Source organism: Struthio camelus, chromosome 3 (genome assembly GCF_040807025.1).
Source record: "Struthio camelus isolate bStrCam1 chromosome 3, bStrCam1.hap1, whole genome shotgun sequence".
NCBI lineage: Eukaryota > Metazoa > Chordata > Aves > Struthioniformes > Struthionidae > Struthio > Struthio camelus.
The window spans coordinates 133,609,141-133,627,887 of record NC_090944.1 but is presented as its reverse complement, the minus strand read 5'-3'; the positions used below and the strand labels follow the sequence as shown (position 1 = coordinate 133,627,887).

The following is an 18,747-nucleotide window of genomic DNA, read 5'->3' as shown; positions in this document are numbered from 1 at the left end:
GGTGCCAGGAACTACTTGCTAGATCATGCCCACTTCATCAGCGTTGGCTCTCTTACTCCCCATACATCTTCTGCACCGCTCATCTTCTCTTTACCAGCCTGTTTTAGAGAGCCACATCAGCTGGCTGGAAGAAGATATGGGAGCCCTGGTTAGATATTGCTGTGAGAACAGAGGTTACAGGGAGCATGATTTGGAGGAAAAAATATGTTTATGTGAACATATTTCGAGCTGGGAGAGTGCGATCAGGTGGACAGGTGACCACTTAAGAGAGTGCATTACTTAGATGTCTGCCATATAGCGACTGTGAGTCTGACAACTTCCTGTCCACAGGCTCCTGACTGTGGGGATTTTGAACTGCTGCCCTGAGTGCAGAGCTCACAAAGGAGCGTGAGTGCAGAGCGCACCAGTTTCTAGAGCCCTAGAAGAGCTTTTGGTGAATGAGGAGGTGGGGTAACAGGGACAGAGCTAACAAAAATCGGGATCTTGAAACAGGGTCTGAGTCAGGAAAATTATGAGAGGAACGTGCTGCAGCTGTTCCAGTTCAGAAATGGGCATGGGGAATACTATAGAGCTGAAGCCTGCAGGCTTTCCAAATATTTTTACTTGCTTCAGTATGTTTTAATGTGGTTAATAATTTGGTTTTGTCCTGTAATATTTGGTTTGTAACAGAGATAAGAGAAGCAGAAGTTGGCTTAATAACTGTTATGCTCTTTTATTAGCCAAAGCATGCGATTTCACAGAAGCAGCAGAAAAATAAACAGATCAGTTACTGTAAACTGCCAGAGCATGCTGCCTTGCAATCCCCAGTCCTGCATCACTTTCCCCATCACTTTATCATGACTATATGGGAAAAGTGGTGCCCAAAGCATCCTGTTTCTTCTTCTTTGCTCAAATTTCATGATGGTAGATGTGATGGTACCTGCCCCAGTGGTGACAGTTGTGTTTTCTGGTTATCTTTATAAGACCTGAAAACTGTGGGGCTACCTCGAAAGTACCACTTGATTTAGAGGGGGGAAAAAAGGACCTTGCTTCTCCAAATGGGTAAAAAGGAGACCTGTTCAGCGTTCTGCAATCATGAAACTTGTTGGTACAATCACCAACAGTGATCACAAGCCATCCTGTTAAGGCCACTTAGTCCACAAAGCCATTAGCTAGTGGACTTTGCTTTGACTGAGTTGCCCGTACCTGTGAGGAATATATAAATGCAGTTTGGGAACCTAGCATGCCTTGAGTAATCTCATAATGCCTTGAATAATCTCAACTCTGATATTATTCCGGGCATAGTGGCTATTTATGCCATCCTAAGGGATGCTCATTTTTAATAACTTCATGTAAATTTAGTGTTGCGGAACTGACATTTTATTGGCTAGTACCAGCTGGTCAGTAGTAGATCCCTTGGAAAGGTAGCCTGCTCAGAGTTGATAGCATCCTCTTTCTGTATCTCTACGGCCACCATCATCTCAGTGCCTGGCAATGCAAGGCTTTATGCTAGTTACCCCCATCCATCTGACCGCATTTACCAAGGAGGATTCACAATGGCAGGATGCTGCAGCTGTCTCCATACTGCTGCACTGCTGCCCAGCACGGCGGGCTTCTTTGCATTGCAGTGCACCCTGCTGTCTTCCTCTAAAGAGGGGCTAAAATGTTGCCACCATCCCCACTGAAAGTATGGAGCTACAGTAAGGAGCAGCTTACCGTACCATGTTGGATCCCTTCCTTGGCACCAGCAGGAGCAGGTGAAAGTCAGGAACACAGAGAACCAGAAGCACTGATGTGTGGAAACTGGGAACACCTCTGGGAGGATAGGTGAGTTCTCCTCTGAGGTGTGGGGAGTCTGTCCTTTGTGTGACTCAGACGGGTGGGACAGGTGTAGAAGAGGAGGAAAAGGAGAGTGTGCAGCTCTGCAGTGTGAAAGCTTGTTTGTGAGAGGCTGCCTGTGCGCCGGGGACTCTCACCCGCTACGCTCTGCAGTGTAGGCAGAAGCACGGCAACAGCCTGCTGGCCAGGAAGGCTGGTCTCTAAAGGGAGCCAGGCTCATGTGCGTGTCCTCAGAGCTAGATCTGATGTGGAACAGAAAAATCTTTTCTGGCTTCACTTGTCGTTGGGTTAATGCCTTCTTAATACTAGCATTAAAAGGAGGAGAAAGGGAAAAAAAAAAATGGAAAAAAACAGAAACTGTCTTTAGAAAGCTAGAATTTAATGTGACATTCTCAACCACTCTAAAATTGCAGAGGATAATCTAGCTTAAAGAACATTATGAGGTATTTGACAGAGTGAGATCAGGCACAGACACGCAAAAATGGATAAAACCAAGACACAAATATGCCCTCAGCAGCAACATACGGGTCTGATAACATTTGACATAAGCCCAAAATATCTACTGGTTTCAAGAGTGTGGATGTCAAAAGAAAAAGAGATCAGCTGCATAAATATTGATGTTCTCTAATAACATGTTAGAATGATGGATATGGAGAAAGAGCAGTTTGTCACTGAATTTTGCTAAAAGCAATATATTTTTGTCTCTGTAGTAATTTGGAAAAGAATTTTAGTTTCATTCCTGAAATGAAGCACTGCACAATGATCATATTTGCAAACATCCTAAGAGCATGGGAAGCTAAAGTGGAGAAGTTCATTTGGTGAAATTGCAAAGCTTTTTCTATTTTTTTCCACTGGAAAGATCAAATGAATTTGAGTATTATTTGTCACTGAAATAAGACTTACATAACTATTAATTTGCCATTAATGTCTTCTAACTTAGTTCATTGGTTTGCTCCTGGTCTTCTGATCGCGTGTATTGCAGGTAAGTTATTTTTTCACAAGCTCTTTTTTGGAGTGAACCAAATAGTTCTCTCTGAGACAAAACCTGGGGATATTTTATTCTGGGAACTGCTTTCTACTGGCGTTATAGACAAGACCATGTCAGGTTTAGCTTCCTTGACCCTGCATGATCTTCCAGCACTGCCTTGTTCCTTGTACACCTCCCACTCTCCCATGTCATGTCCCACATATGTACCATGCTGCATGCTTAAAAACACCATTCTGGTAGGCTGGGACATGTTCCTCCTGTTATTCTAAACACTTTGCACTGAAGAAAGCATGCAGGGATCTGTGGCTTAGAGCCATAAGAGCAAACAAACTCACTGAGTGTGGACTTGGGCAGGCCACGCTGGTGTGAATGAGAGCCGCTGTGAACCCCTTGGCCTAAAGGTGGGTGACTTTAGCAGTGTGGCTGTATCCCGAAGGAGCAATGTATAAAGAAATATTTAGGAAATAATATGAGAATGGGAATTTTTTCCATCTTTAACTGATTTAGCTTTAATAGACTAATATAATTTAGGAATATTAATTGAGGAGCATTAGTTTATTCGGTATGAATCTGGTTGTGAGAATGAAAATTGTTCAAAATTGTTATTTCAGTAAAACTTCTGCTTAGCAAAGGAAAACTGGAAGGAGCACAAATAATGCAACCAGGAAGGCCACAGCTGATGAAACTGGTAATTTGGCTACCGCAGTGTCATGTCTGTGGTCAGATCTTGTTTAGATGTTGACCCAAATTAGTTGTCTGTTTTTATCTGAGTATGCATTTGATCTCAACACAGTTAACAGTTTTGTGCTGTTACTCAGAATACGATACTAGAGTTTTTATGATGTTAGTACAAATAGCATTTTTCACTACTTGTATTTTAGACGGAGGGAGCTCACTTTAGAGCTGTAGTTGAAAGTTTGCATATAAGCAGTCCACTACTCAATTTTAAGATCTGGCAAGTAATGCAGGGCTTTTATGTGTACTTGCAGTTCTGTGAAAATTATAAATATTAAATAAATCTACTTGGGAGGAATAAAATAGGAAAGGTTTTATGACTAATGACATCAGCTAAAAAATCTTGTTTGTGCAGGTTATTTTTCAGAGCTGTGATTGCCTGATATGTTGCAGCATCTTATAAAATGCTTTCATGTCAGATAACAGTAATGTTATGAAGAGATGCTACATTTCTGTACTCCTTGACTTTGGGAGACATTTGTTTTCAGCTCAGATACATATTCTTGTAGAAAAAAAGGCATTCATCAGTTCATTCTGCTTCAGTTTTAACTTAATTTTCATGTGAAAATTTGCCCAGAACAACAAGGGGAGCGACATCAGGTGACCGTTTTCTGACAGGCAGTTTAAGATCTACTCTTTATTTAGGGCTTTTTACTGGTCTCCTGGCTAGTTAAGAGTAGATGGATTTTATAGTCCCTTCCGTAAATACTTTTAAGATGCAACTTTTGGGGGATGGTTTACTGTCAACATTACTAGTGACAGTGTTTCACTTTGCGGATTTTCAGTTCCTCCTTCTCTTATGTCCTTGACTGCCTTTTCTACTTATCTTTTCCTCTAAGCTCATGCATAGCATCACAGTATAAATATATTAACAGATACTGAAATATATATGCATCTAGCCTATGCGTCAAGAATACTCACATAAATAAGGATTTGCTAGATCAGGCCTTTGGTAGCTGACCTAATTTTCAGTTTTAATCAGATTACAAAAGGAAATTTAAATAAATGTTTCAGACTTTAAAAGGGTTAAAAAGCTAGGAGATTTTAAACTAGATCCTCAGCTGGTATAAACTGGCACTGTGAAGTTCTGAACTGTCAGTGGAGTTGTGTTTTTCTGAGGCAGCAGACGTCTCAGCTCTAGACTCCAACATGTAAGTGAAGGACTAAAGCTGAGAGGCAAACTTTGCCAAGAGCTGTGCGGCATGTACGGGACTAATAAATGGTAACACAGAAAATGACAAAAAGGCTTAGAGTTGGTGGGAATTCAAAAGGGAGCTTGCATGAACTGAGCTGGTGAGCATGGCATGCTCTGAAGGAGTAGCCGGGGTTTTGTTATACTGCTTTTGTAGCTGTGGTCAGGTGTGGCTCAGGCTCGTGGATCTGATTATCTTGAGGCAGTTGTGCCCCTATGTGAGAGTCAATCCACACCCTGTGTCTGGGTGTTGGGGCCAGGGCAGCTGGCCGGCTTCCTTGCAGGCAAAGCTGGGGTATTAGTCAATGTATTGGCAGATGTAGATAATCATCGGGAAGTTGGACCTGAGCTTGAAGTTGGTGCCCAAGCTAACATAGCAGCAGAATTGTAATCAACGAATTTAGAGATTGCTAGTGCTGAAGAAAGCTGCTATTGCAGTCCCTCAGCAAAGATGTCTCCACAGAAACCTGTCTTCTGTAGAAAAAAACAGAGAGGAGAAAAGAAATGTGCTGGGAGCTATTGCCAACACTAATGGCCATAACAGTGAGGAAGCTTCTAGGGCTCCTCCCAGAAGTGCTACTGCTGGGAAAGGAGCTGATTTGATGGGAGGGACCCTGTCGTATATAGTTAATTGAATAAGCTGTTCATTTTCTAAGTGCTCATCCGAACCAAGCTTAGCAGCTCTCCAGAGATGCACCCATCACTAGCTATGAAAATCGTTACACAGCAGAGCACATAGAACCTCAGATTACCTCTTTCCCTTTTGTTGTACAATGCTATTTTTATTCCAATGACTTGCTGTGCAGTAATATTTTTTGACAAATTTCTGTCTGTTGTCCTTATGTCCTGTAAATTCGCATGCACTATCTATGTGTGCATATTTTAGCCTACTGCAGTCTCACAAGAGCAAGAAGTGACACCTCCTCTCCTGTCACTTTTATTTTATGGGCAGATGGGCACAGTGATTTAGATATCAGAGGAAATGGGTACAAAAATTCATCCAATAATTTAAATCAGAGAATTGCTCTGGTGTCAATGCAGCTTTGCAGGTTTATATCAATTGACAGTACTGCCCTGATACCCATGGATTCCATACAATTAGACATCAAAGATGTAATTGTTTCTACTTGTACACTAGTTACATGGTAGTATGAGTACATATAAATTAATGGAATTGAGATCTCAAAGTTTAATGGATCACTGAGTCAAGAGTAAATGTATGGTGGTGTCCCACCTAAGTGTGAGGAGGTGCTAGAGAGAGTCATAGCCATGATTCTGTACTGAGAAGCAGTGTTTTCTCTAACAGTGACTAAGTAATTTCTCAGGCATATATTTTTTCTAGGTGTAGTATTTTAATGGAAGAACTTCTATGTGCCCCAAAAAATGCATGATAGGAAACCTCTCAGATGCTTCTAGCGATGGATCTTGGATCTACTGTTCTTACACTAAGTTCTTGGGTACAGAGCAGGCCATGACTCATTTTCATAAGGGAAATAAGACCATTGGTTGAAACATTCGGATGCTCTTTCAATACTCATATCCAAGGGAAATCTTATTCTCCATAATCAACCAAATTATCTTATGAAGGTTGATGATGTTGCAAGTGAGTAGAGTGGGCAGGATTTTGCTCTGCAGCCAAGTCCACACAGCAAAGCCACAGAATGAGAGCATATACGATACTGCCCTACCTTGCACGAGCAGTAACAGTTGTAAGGAGTGCCGTGTCGCAGGCTGTTGTGCACGCTATCAGCCAAACTCAGAACTCTCTCAGGACCCCGAGGACACACGCAGCTGGGTACCAGTGCAGGCTAAAGCCATGGCAACACTTCTGATTCCCAGCATAGGCTATAACTTGTGCCTCCATGCTGACAAGCTGTGGTATTTCCTGCAGGCTAGATCACTGCTTGCATGGGAAGTCTGCATGGGCTGCACTAGACCTCCACTTAATGGTGTGGAGGGACCTCTTTGACTGCATCTGTCTGCAGAAGACAGTCGTCCTCTGAGTTTTGCAGTGATGATCCTGTGGAATAATGCATTACTCTTGTAGAAGCTCACAGAGTGTAGAGTATGGAATAGAAGAAATCGAATCTGTGTTGCCTTTCTGTAAGATTTCCTTTGTCTGAGAAGGGCCCATTTAAAATATTATTTTGAAGTGCAGTAGTTTAGAATCAAAAGCGACAAAGAATTGGATTAATTCTAGTATCAGCATTGTTTGCAGCGCCCTTGAGAGGAAGAGAGCTGAATGTTTAAGGGACTTTTAAGAGAAGAAATCTGCTGTGAGTACAAGTCAGAATGTGGCACAGGTTCTGACGCTAGCATACACAAGCAGATCTATGTGGATAATATAAGTTTTTTTCTTTTTAATTTTAGAATCAACCTTGTCCTATGTTAGGCAGCTGGAGGCAAGAGTAAGACAGCTGGAGGAGGAAAATCGCATGCTACCCCAGGTGGGTGACTTCCTGTTGATGGGAACAGTAGTGGATAGCTAGACAGTAACTCCTGAGTCTTAGCGTTTGAGATAAAGTCAGTATTTCTTGTGATTTGACATTGCATTTGGGTAATCAAAGGCTCTCATGTCTTTTGTTTATCTTTCTCATGATCGAATGGAACATATCTATTGGTGTATTTAAGACTATAACAATACTTTCATTCATTTTTCTCCTTTGCAGGTGTTGATACCTTGCTAAGAAAAATTCACTGGAAGCTGCTACTTATATTATAATTAAAAATTCATTTGAGAGTAGAAAATTACAGTGAGCTGACCGTTTACATTCTGGTTTCATTCCAAGAGATTCTTTTAATTAGAATATCAAATACTTTCTATAGTTAACTAAAATGTTTTGCTCTAAATATGCAGACATTTTAAGTAATAATAATTGGGTTATATTATTTTTAATATTTTGAGGAATATGGAAGGAACTTAAATACAAGACTGAAATTAAATTGAATGAATAAGTAAGCAAATATGAAGTTAAAGGGCTTTTGTGTAAAAAAAAATTAAAAACAAATTTAGAAATTCGTTAAGAATGAATCAGACGCTTGTAATTTTTCATATGCAAACACATATGCCAGAGCATATTTCTATTAAATTTCATTAAATAATCCTTCAGAAATCAGTAATGTATCCAAATGAAGTTGCCCGCTAGAAAAAAGGAAAAAAAAAAAAAAACCCTGCATTTTGGTTAAGTGAAACACTAATTTAAATGAATTTCTCTGAAGAACGAAAATGCTTTTCATTGAACTTAGTCAGAACACTGTCGTTTGTATATAAGATCCAAGGTAACAGTGAAATGTAGGAAGAAGTAAAAACCACTGACTCTAATTTTTTTCATTTATATAAGCCAAGATGCAAATTCTTTAGCTAAGAGCTATTTCCTTCCTTCAGCAGATTTTAAGCAAAGGGTTTTTTTTTTTTCTCAACTGTAGTGTAACAGTTAGAAAGACCTCTTTAGTTCTGTCTCTTGTTTTAGTCTGGACTTGTTGGGTGACCTTGTGAATTTATTTAATTTCCCTGTACCCTAATTTGTTAATCAGGAAAAGAAGGGCAAAAAGAATGGTTAAATCCAGTTACATTTATATGGTCTTCAATAGGAAAGAAAAAGTGTGATGCTCTCTGGTAAAGAAAATTATTTTCTTGTCAAGGAAGGTGTTCAGGGCAAATGTTAAAAAAAATTTGCCTGAAAAGTGCCATTGTGATTTGTCTTAGGTCTGAAACAGCACTGGGAGATAAATCGTGCAGAACGTTCTTTGTGGGCAACCTTTAGAAGTGACCATATATTTTACTTGTCCAGCTTTGGAGGTGCCCAGGTGGAGGCCCGTTAAGTGGACTGCCTGATCATGTCAAAGACTGGAATACCCACATCCTGAATGTTGAGATCTTTCAAAATATCTTCGATGGTGTGCCAAAACCAGAAATTGCTTGTGAAAACAGTGTCTCACCCTGTAGCTATTGTAAAAGTAATCAAAACAACGTATGCTGAATGTGGGATGTTTCAGGGGGAAAACTAAGGCAGCAAGTCTGCAAATTGTTTTTCAGTGATATACAGGTCCCGAGTTTATCCTATGTTTGAATTTGTTCGCACCAGGATCCACAGTAGAGTTCTGAAGAATATCCTAACATCTCTGAATAGTTTATCATGAGAAATAATGAGCGACATGGGTTCGCATTTCCTGGCATGCCTTCCTCACCTTTCCTCCTGAAGAGAGTCATTGCTTATGGGAGAGGAAGGAAGTGAGGACATCAGGCTTATTCTGAGTTTGCATTTGATTTTACATTGTGATTACGTTTCTATGAGTTTGTTTGAGGGGGTTGTTGTTCCTGTGAGTAACACCCTGAAAGTGCTATCAGTGCTGATCAGGCCCCATCAGAAAGACAAGGACACTGGATGGAAACGCGTAAGCTCCTGGCAATGGTCTCATTCCATGTAATAGGAGGCATGGGAGTTTGTTAGGCATTAAGCCAAACTCAGTGCTTTTAACAAATCAGCTGAAAATCTATGACGAGCTACACAACAGATGAGGGTTTTTGGCACAGCTATTACCTAATTATAGTGTTGTGCCTTAAAATTTCAGCAGTACTTCAGTGAGAGAGTGCCTTTTCTTTTTTGTATAGAGCTTCATTGTTTCTCACTGGTTGGCATCCTGTAGCACTGGGACGGTTTGAAAGTTGTAAAACTGTACTTAGTATGAGAGAGGTGATGGCTCCCACTCGTGAAAGTGAGTCTTCTACTATTTCTGTATTGAAGAGCCCCTTCATTGCTATTTAAGACACTTTTTCCTCTCCTCCTGCTGCACTTTTGCTCTTTTTCCTCTCTGCTCTCTCATCACTATCTATTCTATTCCTCCTTTTCTGCTTATATATCACTCGTGAAAATATACCAGCACATTTGCTGACACCTCTTCAGATAAATCACTCCTTCCATCTACCACTGAGTTATGATTGTTTTCCAGTTTATTTTGCTTTGCTTGTCTTCTTTCATACATACTACTTCTTTTGCAAACCCCGCAGACCTCTGATATAAAGGTTTTATTAATATTTAGTGGCAAGAACATTTCCAGGGAAAATGGTATTAAGTGCTGCCATCACTGTTCAAATGGAATCTGAGTTTAGTTCGCTCTGCTGTACCGACAGACTTCCTTGTCTGGGGAATAGCAGTACCACCACTGAGTCAATATTTTAGTCTGATCAGGTAATGGAAAAGGTAAAAAAAAAATGCACGTATTCAATTAAGCCCGTTAATGTCTCTTCCTGTGCTGCACAGTTGTTCTGGTGATGGTTATAGCGTGGGTTTAAGAGTTATGAGAAGCTGTAGAAGGGCGGTAGGTTTGCTCTGTTGGTGAAGGCTATAATTAGCTGTTTTTTCTTTTTCCCTCTCAGATAGCATGGAACCAGATATGATCCAGACCTTTTCAGTTTCTGGCCACAGATAGGATTTTTGTGCAAGAAAGCAGATACTTTCCAAGATTTATGATGTGCAGCTGGGTCTTCTGTAGAGAATGCCAAACTAAACTGGCCGAGTCCGAGACAAGGGGCATACACAGCTTGCACTGGTGCTTCTCAAACCCTAACGTGGGTAAGGGTGCCTGACAGCAACGTGCAGAGGCGAGAGAACGTGAGAGAGAACGTTTCTGTTTTGCCAGATGAATTTCAACCCGGAGGAGCTCCCGCGTGGTTCACCACACGGCTGCACGTTTCTTGTGCTGGGGCTGCAGTGGTGTTGGCGCAGGAATGGCTCTCTGCAGCAAAGGGGCAGGGGGGCTGCTTATTCTGGCAGTGGCTGTCTGCCGCTGCCTTGAAATGTACAGAGAACTACAGCTTCGCTGTGGCTCAGTTTTTGCCTTAACCTTCAAGGAACTGCATGATAGCGTGGCCAGCAGCTAGCCAGAACAGAATTTGAGTATTGTACTGAAGATACCTAGCAATAATGAAGAAAATATCCTAGTTACAGCTTCATGGGCTGTGTTACGATATCACTTAGGTCAGTGAATAGCTTCAGGTAACTGAAAACAGGAGAGTTCTCCCAGAGCTGATGTGGTACATAACTGCTGTCCGTGTTTTACCCTGGTGAAAGTAAGATCAGGATCTGGCCTCCACATGTCGATGAACTGAAGATGTTCTTCAGCTATTTTAGGGATACTGTTGCAGGGCTGAGAAGCTAAGCTGAAATGTTACGGGAATGTGAACACTGTATAATAACAATGAATGCATTGTAAAAAGGTGTTCTTGGCAAGGCACCATCTTAAATTACTTGAATTTTTATTTGTTTTATGGGAGGAGGGAGCAAGAGGCACAGGTAGAGAGCTGTGAGATATTTCCCCCTTCTGATTCTTTGTATTTGTAATATGGTTACACCTTGTAATAAAAGAGAAAGGAAGCATCGCCAGGACACTGCTTCCTGCGCAAACAGAAGGAACTGGTCACTGGGGCCAGCGGCTCCATGAGAGCGCTCAAGGAACTGAGCTTCCAACTTCCATGGCAACCCTGCCTCCGCTGGACCCAGAGGACTTAACATAGCAACCTGCCGGCCTGCCGGTGCAGGGCTTGGCGAGCAAGTCAGCAGAAAGAGTCCACAGGGGGCTCTCTCATTTCCTCTCCGTTCTCTGTGTTAAGCTGCTTCCTTTCAGTTTCTTCTTTTGTTCACTTATTGCTACTTGCTAGTGTAATGTCTGGAGCAAAACCCAGACAGGACCAGGTCAGCTGCTGCTTGGATATGGAGAGTACAAGGCAGGCCCTGCCCCAAGCAGCTTAAGCTCTATGATAGGATGATCGAGAAGAAACGCAAACAACAAGGAAACAGGCACCTAAAGTGCATCTCGTGTATTAAGCTGTGCCCCCTCTCCAAAGCCTGTCCTGGTCCCACAGCCAGTCTGCTGTTCCTTCTTCCGCTTTCTCTGGGCCAGCTGGCAAGTCTCTAGTTTATCTGGAAGGCAGGGTGGCAAAACAGGGCCTGTGTTTTAACCCTCTGCTTAGTGGATCCTTCAGTGCAGCAGGGAAAACCTGGAAATATCAATGTACAAGAATACACCAGTGTATGTATTATCATTCTTCAGCATGTTACTGGCAGGAGCCACTAGCTGTACTTGGAGTACCCTTAACAGACCAAGTTAGTGTCAAGAAGCAAGCACGAGAAGTCAGATGTTCATGCAACTTCTGTGCAAAATGACACTGCGGGTTTAGATCACAGCAAGTTTTGGAAGCCAGGCTTGTGGTTAAACTTGGAGAGACCTTGGCAGAGCGTGTCGCCCAGGTGGCAAAGCACTATATAGACAGGACATACTTGCCGTGGCCAAACCCACCCTTTCCTCATCTGTGGCTGGCCACAGGATTTTGCCCCCTTCCAGTGGAGGTGGTGTGAGGCCTCATCCCTTCCAGGTCTGCCTGCACAATGTTCTGGACCTCACAGGGCCTGAGTTTGAAGACTACCCACATTCTGTCGCTGACTTCAGTCTTTTTATGCCCAGCTAATCGCACATCTTTCTCCAAAGGGTTAGGGTTTTCTTCCTCTCATATCAGGGTCAGATCTTAAGATGTGTCCATGAAGTCTGATGCATCCATCCATCTTTGAGCTGGCCGTGTGTGAGCCAGCGTTGTTCCCAAAGCCATGAGATAGTTTTAATGCAGGATTAAACTTGAACAATTCTGTTGTCACTCATGTGAGTATTTCTCCCTCTGTTTCCTCATTCTTTCCCCAGCTTCCCTTTACTAATCTTTTTGCATCTCCTTTTGTTTTATTTCTTCCTTATCTACTGTTGCTTCAAGAACTTTTTTGGTTTTTGCATCCTTGCTAGCCTTTTCCAGTCCTGGTATGTTTAAGTGTGAAATGGCAGGCATGACCCTTGGGTACACACTGATTTATTTCTAAGCACTTGCAACACTTTCCATTTCCGTCTTACTTTCTTCTCTTCCATTACATTATCACGTGTTATTTTATCCTCTGTTTCCAAATCTTTCAGAAACCTTTTTGCTGAGATTTGTGCTCTTGATTTTCCCTCTGCATGGCCTATTTTGTTTATAAATCTAATTAGAAGATGGGAACTGTTTGGTTAAACAGTATTTCACCCACTTTATAAAATCTGTGCCATTCGCAATCTAATATTATCCCCTCCTTTCCATAACATGTAGAAGAATAGAGGAGAATTCTTCAACTAGAATGTAATTAAACTCGTTGAACGAGCCCATATTACTTAATCATGTCATCAAATATTTGCTGAAAGTAAATCAGCAGCATCCACCAACCCACTTCTTTCAAGTAATCTTATCGTCGGTTTATAGTAATAGAACATTAACAGAGTGACATCAATTTACATCAGCTGAGGTTCTGACCAGGTTCTTAGTCTCAAGGTATCCTAAGTATAGAATTTCCACCTTGGTTGGTGTGAGCTGGCCCATATGGCAATAGCTTACTTGCTTGCCATTACTAAGATACAAAATTCAAGGAAAATCTGGTCTACAAAAGGAGTTTCCAGTTTAGAGGGAAGGATTTTTTTTTTCCCCCAGACTAATTTCCAAATGTCCTGAGTTACTTTACACTCAAAATTTTCTACTAGAGTCCACTGAATTTGCCAAATTTTCAGCTGTGGTGATTTATATATATATATGTCTTATAATGCTACAGCCCCAAGGCTTTTTCTCTTACAGGTTTATTAGTCAGCAAAAGAGGTTTATGAAGGGTCTGCTGAAAATGGCTGCTTCCGAAGGTGCGTAGCCAGCAATAGTTTGGACCATTCAGAAGACTGTGCTTTTAATGGCATGCTTTAATCTGGCATGAGGATATGTGGATTTAGGCAGAAATGTAGAGAAGCACAAGTTTCTACTGAGGTCTTTGGGCACAGGAATTATGAGGAATAACAGCAGCATTTTTAAGTTGCATATTTTAATGGACAGGATTATTCCCTAAAAAAATCGTTGCTGATTTGTTTGGGGCATGATTCATCTAGCAGACCAACATAATGCAGTTTATTGCTTTCTGTTTTCCCTTTCCTGCCTGTTTGAAACTAGTGGGCAAATACAGCTTGTGTTTTCTTCAGAGCTAACAGGGAAATTGAGGGCTGAGGAAATAAGAAAAAAAGGCTTGAATATCAAATAGTGATTGAATTGGCATGGCAGTTACCCAGCAGGAAGAAGGCACTTCCCTAGTAAACCGCTTGCCACCGGGATAAAAGCTTCCTGAAGGACAAGGTCTTTCACTTTTGCTGAGGTAGAACTTCCTATGGTAAGTGACCAGTGCAGCGCCTGGTGGATAGGAAAACTGTGTTTTCTCTGAAGCATGCTCTGGAGGTGAGTGCAGCTGTCCTTGGGGCAGTGATGCACTGCGTGTCTTTTGCTTCTTGGCTATTCCTGCATGGCCTGGGGAGAGTGCTAGTCAGGCAGTAAGTGGCAAGCTTCCTCTGAGGAAAGCTGGCAGATAAACTGAATGTAACTTGAGTTATGCGAAGGGTTTTTCACTACAGTGGTTTTCATTCATGACTGTCCTTATCATCCGTATAGATAGAAAAAACAATGTTTTCTACTGGCTCAAGTAACCAAAGGCTCATGATTAGTTTTCTCCATCAAAGAGAATCCTGTTCTACACAGGGGTCTTTATTCTGTCCGTGAACGGTGCACAGTGCAGTGTTTGCCTCTGGCACTATGGGAGGATGGCCTGAGTATCCTTAACGTTTTGCAGCCAATGAGAGGGAAATACTACATTTCCATTCATCTGATTTTTTGTTAAGTGGTATTATGGGCTTGAGGCAGATTTCCTGTGCTTTCTATTCACTAAAGAGCTGCTTATTGTCATTAGATGTTTTGAGGATTTACTTGCAACAGAAAATTGATCTGCGTGTTTACTAATTGCACTTTTCTCTGTTATCTCTGTGGCAAAACACGCAGGGAATACTATGTGTGTTTTACCTCCTTCAGTCAGTGTGCTTTCTGCAGCTGTGTAATTTAGACACAGTGTGAATTTGACTCAGAGGAACCAACCTGCAAACCATGCCGTAGCTTGGGCAAACGGGCTAGGCAGGCGCAGTAGGGAAGGCTGACAGTGCAGGATGAACAAAAAAGGCGATTCTTTCTCTCATATTGACCTCGTGCAGTACTGTTTACTCAAAATGGCTCAAGATGTCACCACTGCTATATGGAGCCATGAGTTTATCCCTTCTGTTTGATTTGTTTCCATGTCTGCAGCATGGTTACTGGACCATAAATGAAACGATCTGTCCAAGATACGTGGACACATGCGATGCCCCTTTTGAGCGGCTGAATACAAATGCACTGTGTGGCGTTAGAGAAGAGGGAAAAGGGAACAGGGAATTCTCCTCCCTTCCTCAAGTTCCTGCTCGGGATGTGGTTATAATCAATCAGCCTTGGTCAGGCAGTGCTGGAAAAGGGACTTAGTGGAGACAAAAGCAGGTCACGTTTTGGTGGAAGGGTAAACATTGCCATACTCCCCACTGGCAAGCAGCTGCTGTGATAGTAGGTCTGAAAAGCACACTTTTCACACATCTTGTTTTCAGATACCACCACTCTGGGAAAATATCTTTTCCTCTAGTTTTGCTTTACTGCATGAGAAACTTGTCATGGAGTCAATAGTACTGAAGTGTCTTCAGGCTCACAGGAGCTGCCGAAGAAGAACAGACCCGTGTTCAGACTGGTCCAGTCCTCTGTCTCCTCCAGTAGCTGGAATAAGCTTCCTCCAAAGAAGACAGAAGCTGTACTGCATTTGCAGAGCAGCCTGACCTGGGTATATTGGTCTAAAACACACTCAGAAGTAGATCTTCCATCTTTCTTCCTGTATAATTCATGCTTCTCTCAAATGACAGATGCCCCATGCAAAGGAGGATAGTGATGCAAAATTATCCCAGATTTCCTTGAGTGGAATCAATTCAGTTGAAAGACGCTCATCCCTCTTTAATTCAGATTAAGCATCTTAAAAATCTGTAACGTTTTGAAACATTAGCTAATGGTTTGTTTTAAGGCAAACGAGCTTAACTTGGCATACATTTAAGTGGCCCTCATTTTCAAAAAACAACAAGCACTTTAATTCTCAGAATCAGCTTTCCATAAGGTGTCTCAAAGTGTGTACACTAAAAACTGGTTTCTTAGAATAACCATTTACTTTGGGAAAGGAAGACCTATCCCAAAGTTACCTTACACCCTTACAGTCTCTCCCCAGTGTTGCTATGTGACATCAGCCCAGTGGCACCAGCTCTGGCACTGTGACCCTGCTTCATCCTACCTAATTTTGGTTACAGCGGTTCGTAGCACAGTGTCTCCTGCAAAATTAGTAGAGAGAATTAGGCATTTCCTAGATTAATCCCTCTCTTTGCTGCCTCTCTCTTCAGCAGTGAAAGGAGGAGCCTGCTTACCTGTATGTCCACTTTTACACTGCCACTAGGAGCCTGCACTTTGGTAAGATAAATGGAGACTTGCTTGTAAAAAGGAAAAAGCTGGCTACCAGATTTGGAAAGTGACTCTCAGGTCCAAGAGCATGACTTTGTGTGCTTACAGGACCCAAAGTAGAATGGGGGCTGTAAACCTCTGCAGAACTTTGGGAAGTGAAAAAACTTTTCTGCCTGAAAAGAGATGTAAATTCAGATTCTGGTCTTAGGATGTAAAGCTAGGGGAGCTCATGAGAAGTCTCAAAGCCAGGAAGATGGGGGTTAAAGGCTGCAAAATGTGTTTTAACTTTTAAGAAAAGCTTATCTCTCTTATAAAGGACAGAGGGAAGAGGGATAAGGAAGTCCACAGGGGAAATATTAATTTTCAGTCTTCTTCTAACATGTGTTGAGAACACTATCTGCTTAAAGCAATGAATGTTCACAACAAGTTTCTCGTTCTCATGAAGGGAGACAGAAATGTGCTACGTATGGTACAGAAGTGGCTGTGGAAGAAAGCTGCCTAGAGGAAGGCCTGAACTCTGGCAACAGAACAGTTCACAGGACTTTTGGATTTTCTCTTTTTCAGGAGGCTTTAAGATGTGTCTGCACTAATTTTACATGCCTTTTAATAGCATTATTTATATTATACCTTTTGAAACTGGCCAAAATCATTGCTGGCCCTTGAGTAGGTAAAGAAACAGAATATACTGACTTACAAAAATGAGGCTGGCTGAGCAAATTTGTCCTAAACCAGAATTGCTCCAATCTGCTTTATTATTCCTTTTTCTTCCTCTTTCATTTCCTTTTCCAAAGTATAGCATTAAGTCTGCCCAATGACTAACGCATCTATAAATCCTTCCCAAAGAAAAATAAGTCCTAAATCTCCCTCCATACATCACAGCAAATTGATAATAGCCGTTGCTGTGGAGAATTGTAAGATGATACACTGCACATTGCCTTAAATGTGTGCCAGTATTGTCAGCCTAGTTAGGAGACCCATTGCTGCCCACTCCTGTGGCTTACGTTCTGTGACACCCATTCCTTGGCAGGACGGGGACACTCGAAGGCAAGTTTGTGTATCAAATAAGGTTTAATATTTAAACTCAAGATACCTTTTCTGTGGGCTTAGCGTATGCAGCATTCTCATTTTTGAATTGCTTTTAGGGTTTCTTCAATGTGTGAGGTTCAGTGCTGCCATCTGGGTGCACACGTGTCTCAAGGAACCCTGGGATCAGGTCTAACATAGTAATGACAACAGTTCTCTATCCCTTGTGCTGTATGTCATCGTTTATCCCTTAGCGCTGTTATGATCAGTGCAGCATCGCTTACAACAGATTGGACATATTTTGATGAAGTCATGCACAGCATATAACGTTGCTTTGGCCTGGGATGCTTTTTAATTTAATATTTTTCAGCAGATTGGATCTGTGAAATTCAGCTGCATGCCATCTCTCTGTGTCCTTTTTCTCCCACACATCCCTTCATTTTTTCTATTGCTTAGACTATAGACACCCCAAAAAAGACCCCAAAAAAGACTGCAAGAGTCTTGCTCAGTGGGGAAAATTAGTGCACATCAGGGCACTAATTCTGATCAGAGGATCTTATTAATGTCATTATTTTTCCTTCAGAAAGGTATTCCACACATTCCAGCAAGAATTACTGTGAAGTTATTTTTAATGTTTCCTACAGCGTTTCTAATACTGTAGGAAAGGAACTTTCCCTCTCTCACATTCTTTGAAATGTTTGTTTTTTTCTCTCCTACTTGTCTCATTTTTTAAACAAAATTCTGCATGAAGAATGACAGTGAAAGATCGAATTAAAAGAACAGGTCAGGTTGAAAGCAACTCAGAAGTGTCTACTCTGGCTGTCTCTGTCGGTGCAGCTATTACATCGCCTTTGTACGAATGCAGCAAGGTATTTTTAGCATTCCTCCAAAGCAGGCTGCTAGATTAGGTTACCTCAGCACTGCAGTCATGCCTTTTACTCCTCGGTAGTCACTCTAGGAAATGCTTTACATCCTGCAAGTTCTGAGGTGAGTGAGGGGCAAGAGCTTAGGTAGCTTGTATTTATTTGGCCGTGTCGTGCAGAACCCTTCAAAGCGTTGCCGTGAATTCACACTAGAGGTGAGTGATAGATGAGATGGTGCAGGAAAAAGAGGCACGGGGAGAGTACTTGCTCAACACCTCCCAACTGACCAGTGGCAGAATTAAGATCTCCTGAATTAAATCAACCACTGCAGACTGCCCACCTTACTCCTTGGCTTTCCAAATATTTTAAGCTGACCCGTTCCCTTTGGTTTTAGCTGTTGTACGTCTACAAGGCACAGTGCAACGCTGCATAGAAAACCCTTTCATCCTCTCATATCAGTCTTTCATATGGTCTCGCTTTTTCTTGCCTCCCCTTTCCTACTCTCCCTTTCTCCCTGTGCTGCTTCTGAGGCAGATGTCAGCTGACGGGACTGCGCAAGCAGAGGGAGGAAATGCCCCTGTTTTGGGAGCAGCCTGAGCAGGGGAAAGGGTGCACCAGGGCCCCTGTGGCTCCTGGCTTCTCCCTGCACCTTGCCTGGTGGGCTCCAGCTGTGCTTGCATTGCAAACCTTGCCAGGGAGTTTAAACATGTTCTGCGAGTTTTATGGAAGGAAACAGCCCCAGAAC

General features: G+C 42.0%; 1 protein-coding gene across 5 annotated transcripts in view; it reads left to right on the top strand.

The window, feature by feature from the left end:
- Positions 1-18,747, top strand: part of CCDC85A (coiled-coil domain containing 85A) — a 104,908-nt gene that overhangs the window by 76,174 nt on the left and 9,987 nt on the right. For 3 of the 5 annotated variants that reach the window (XM_068940395.1, XM_068940394.1, XM_068940393.1), the window contains one exon: positions 7,104-7,180. The exons of 1 other annotated variant lie outside the window; for it this stretch is intronic. In XM_068940395.1, the coding sequence (XP_068796496.1) occupies positions 7,104-7,180 (77 nt within the window). Of the gene's footprint in view, positions 1-7,103; positions 7,181-18,747 lie in introns of those variants that run through there. One more of the 5 variants, XM_068940398.1, reaches the window with a different exon arrangement.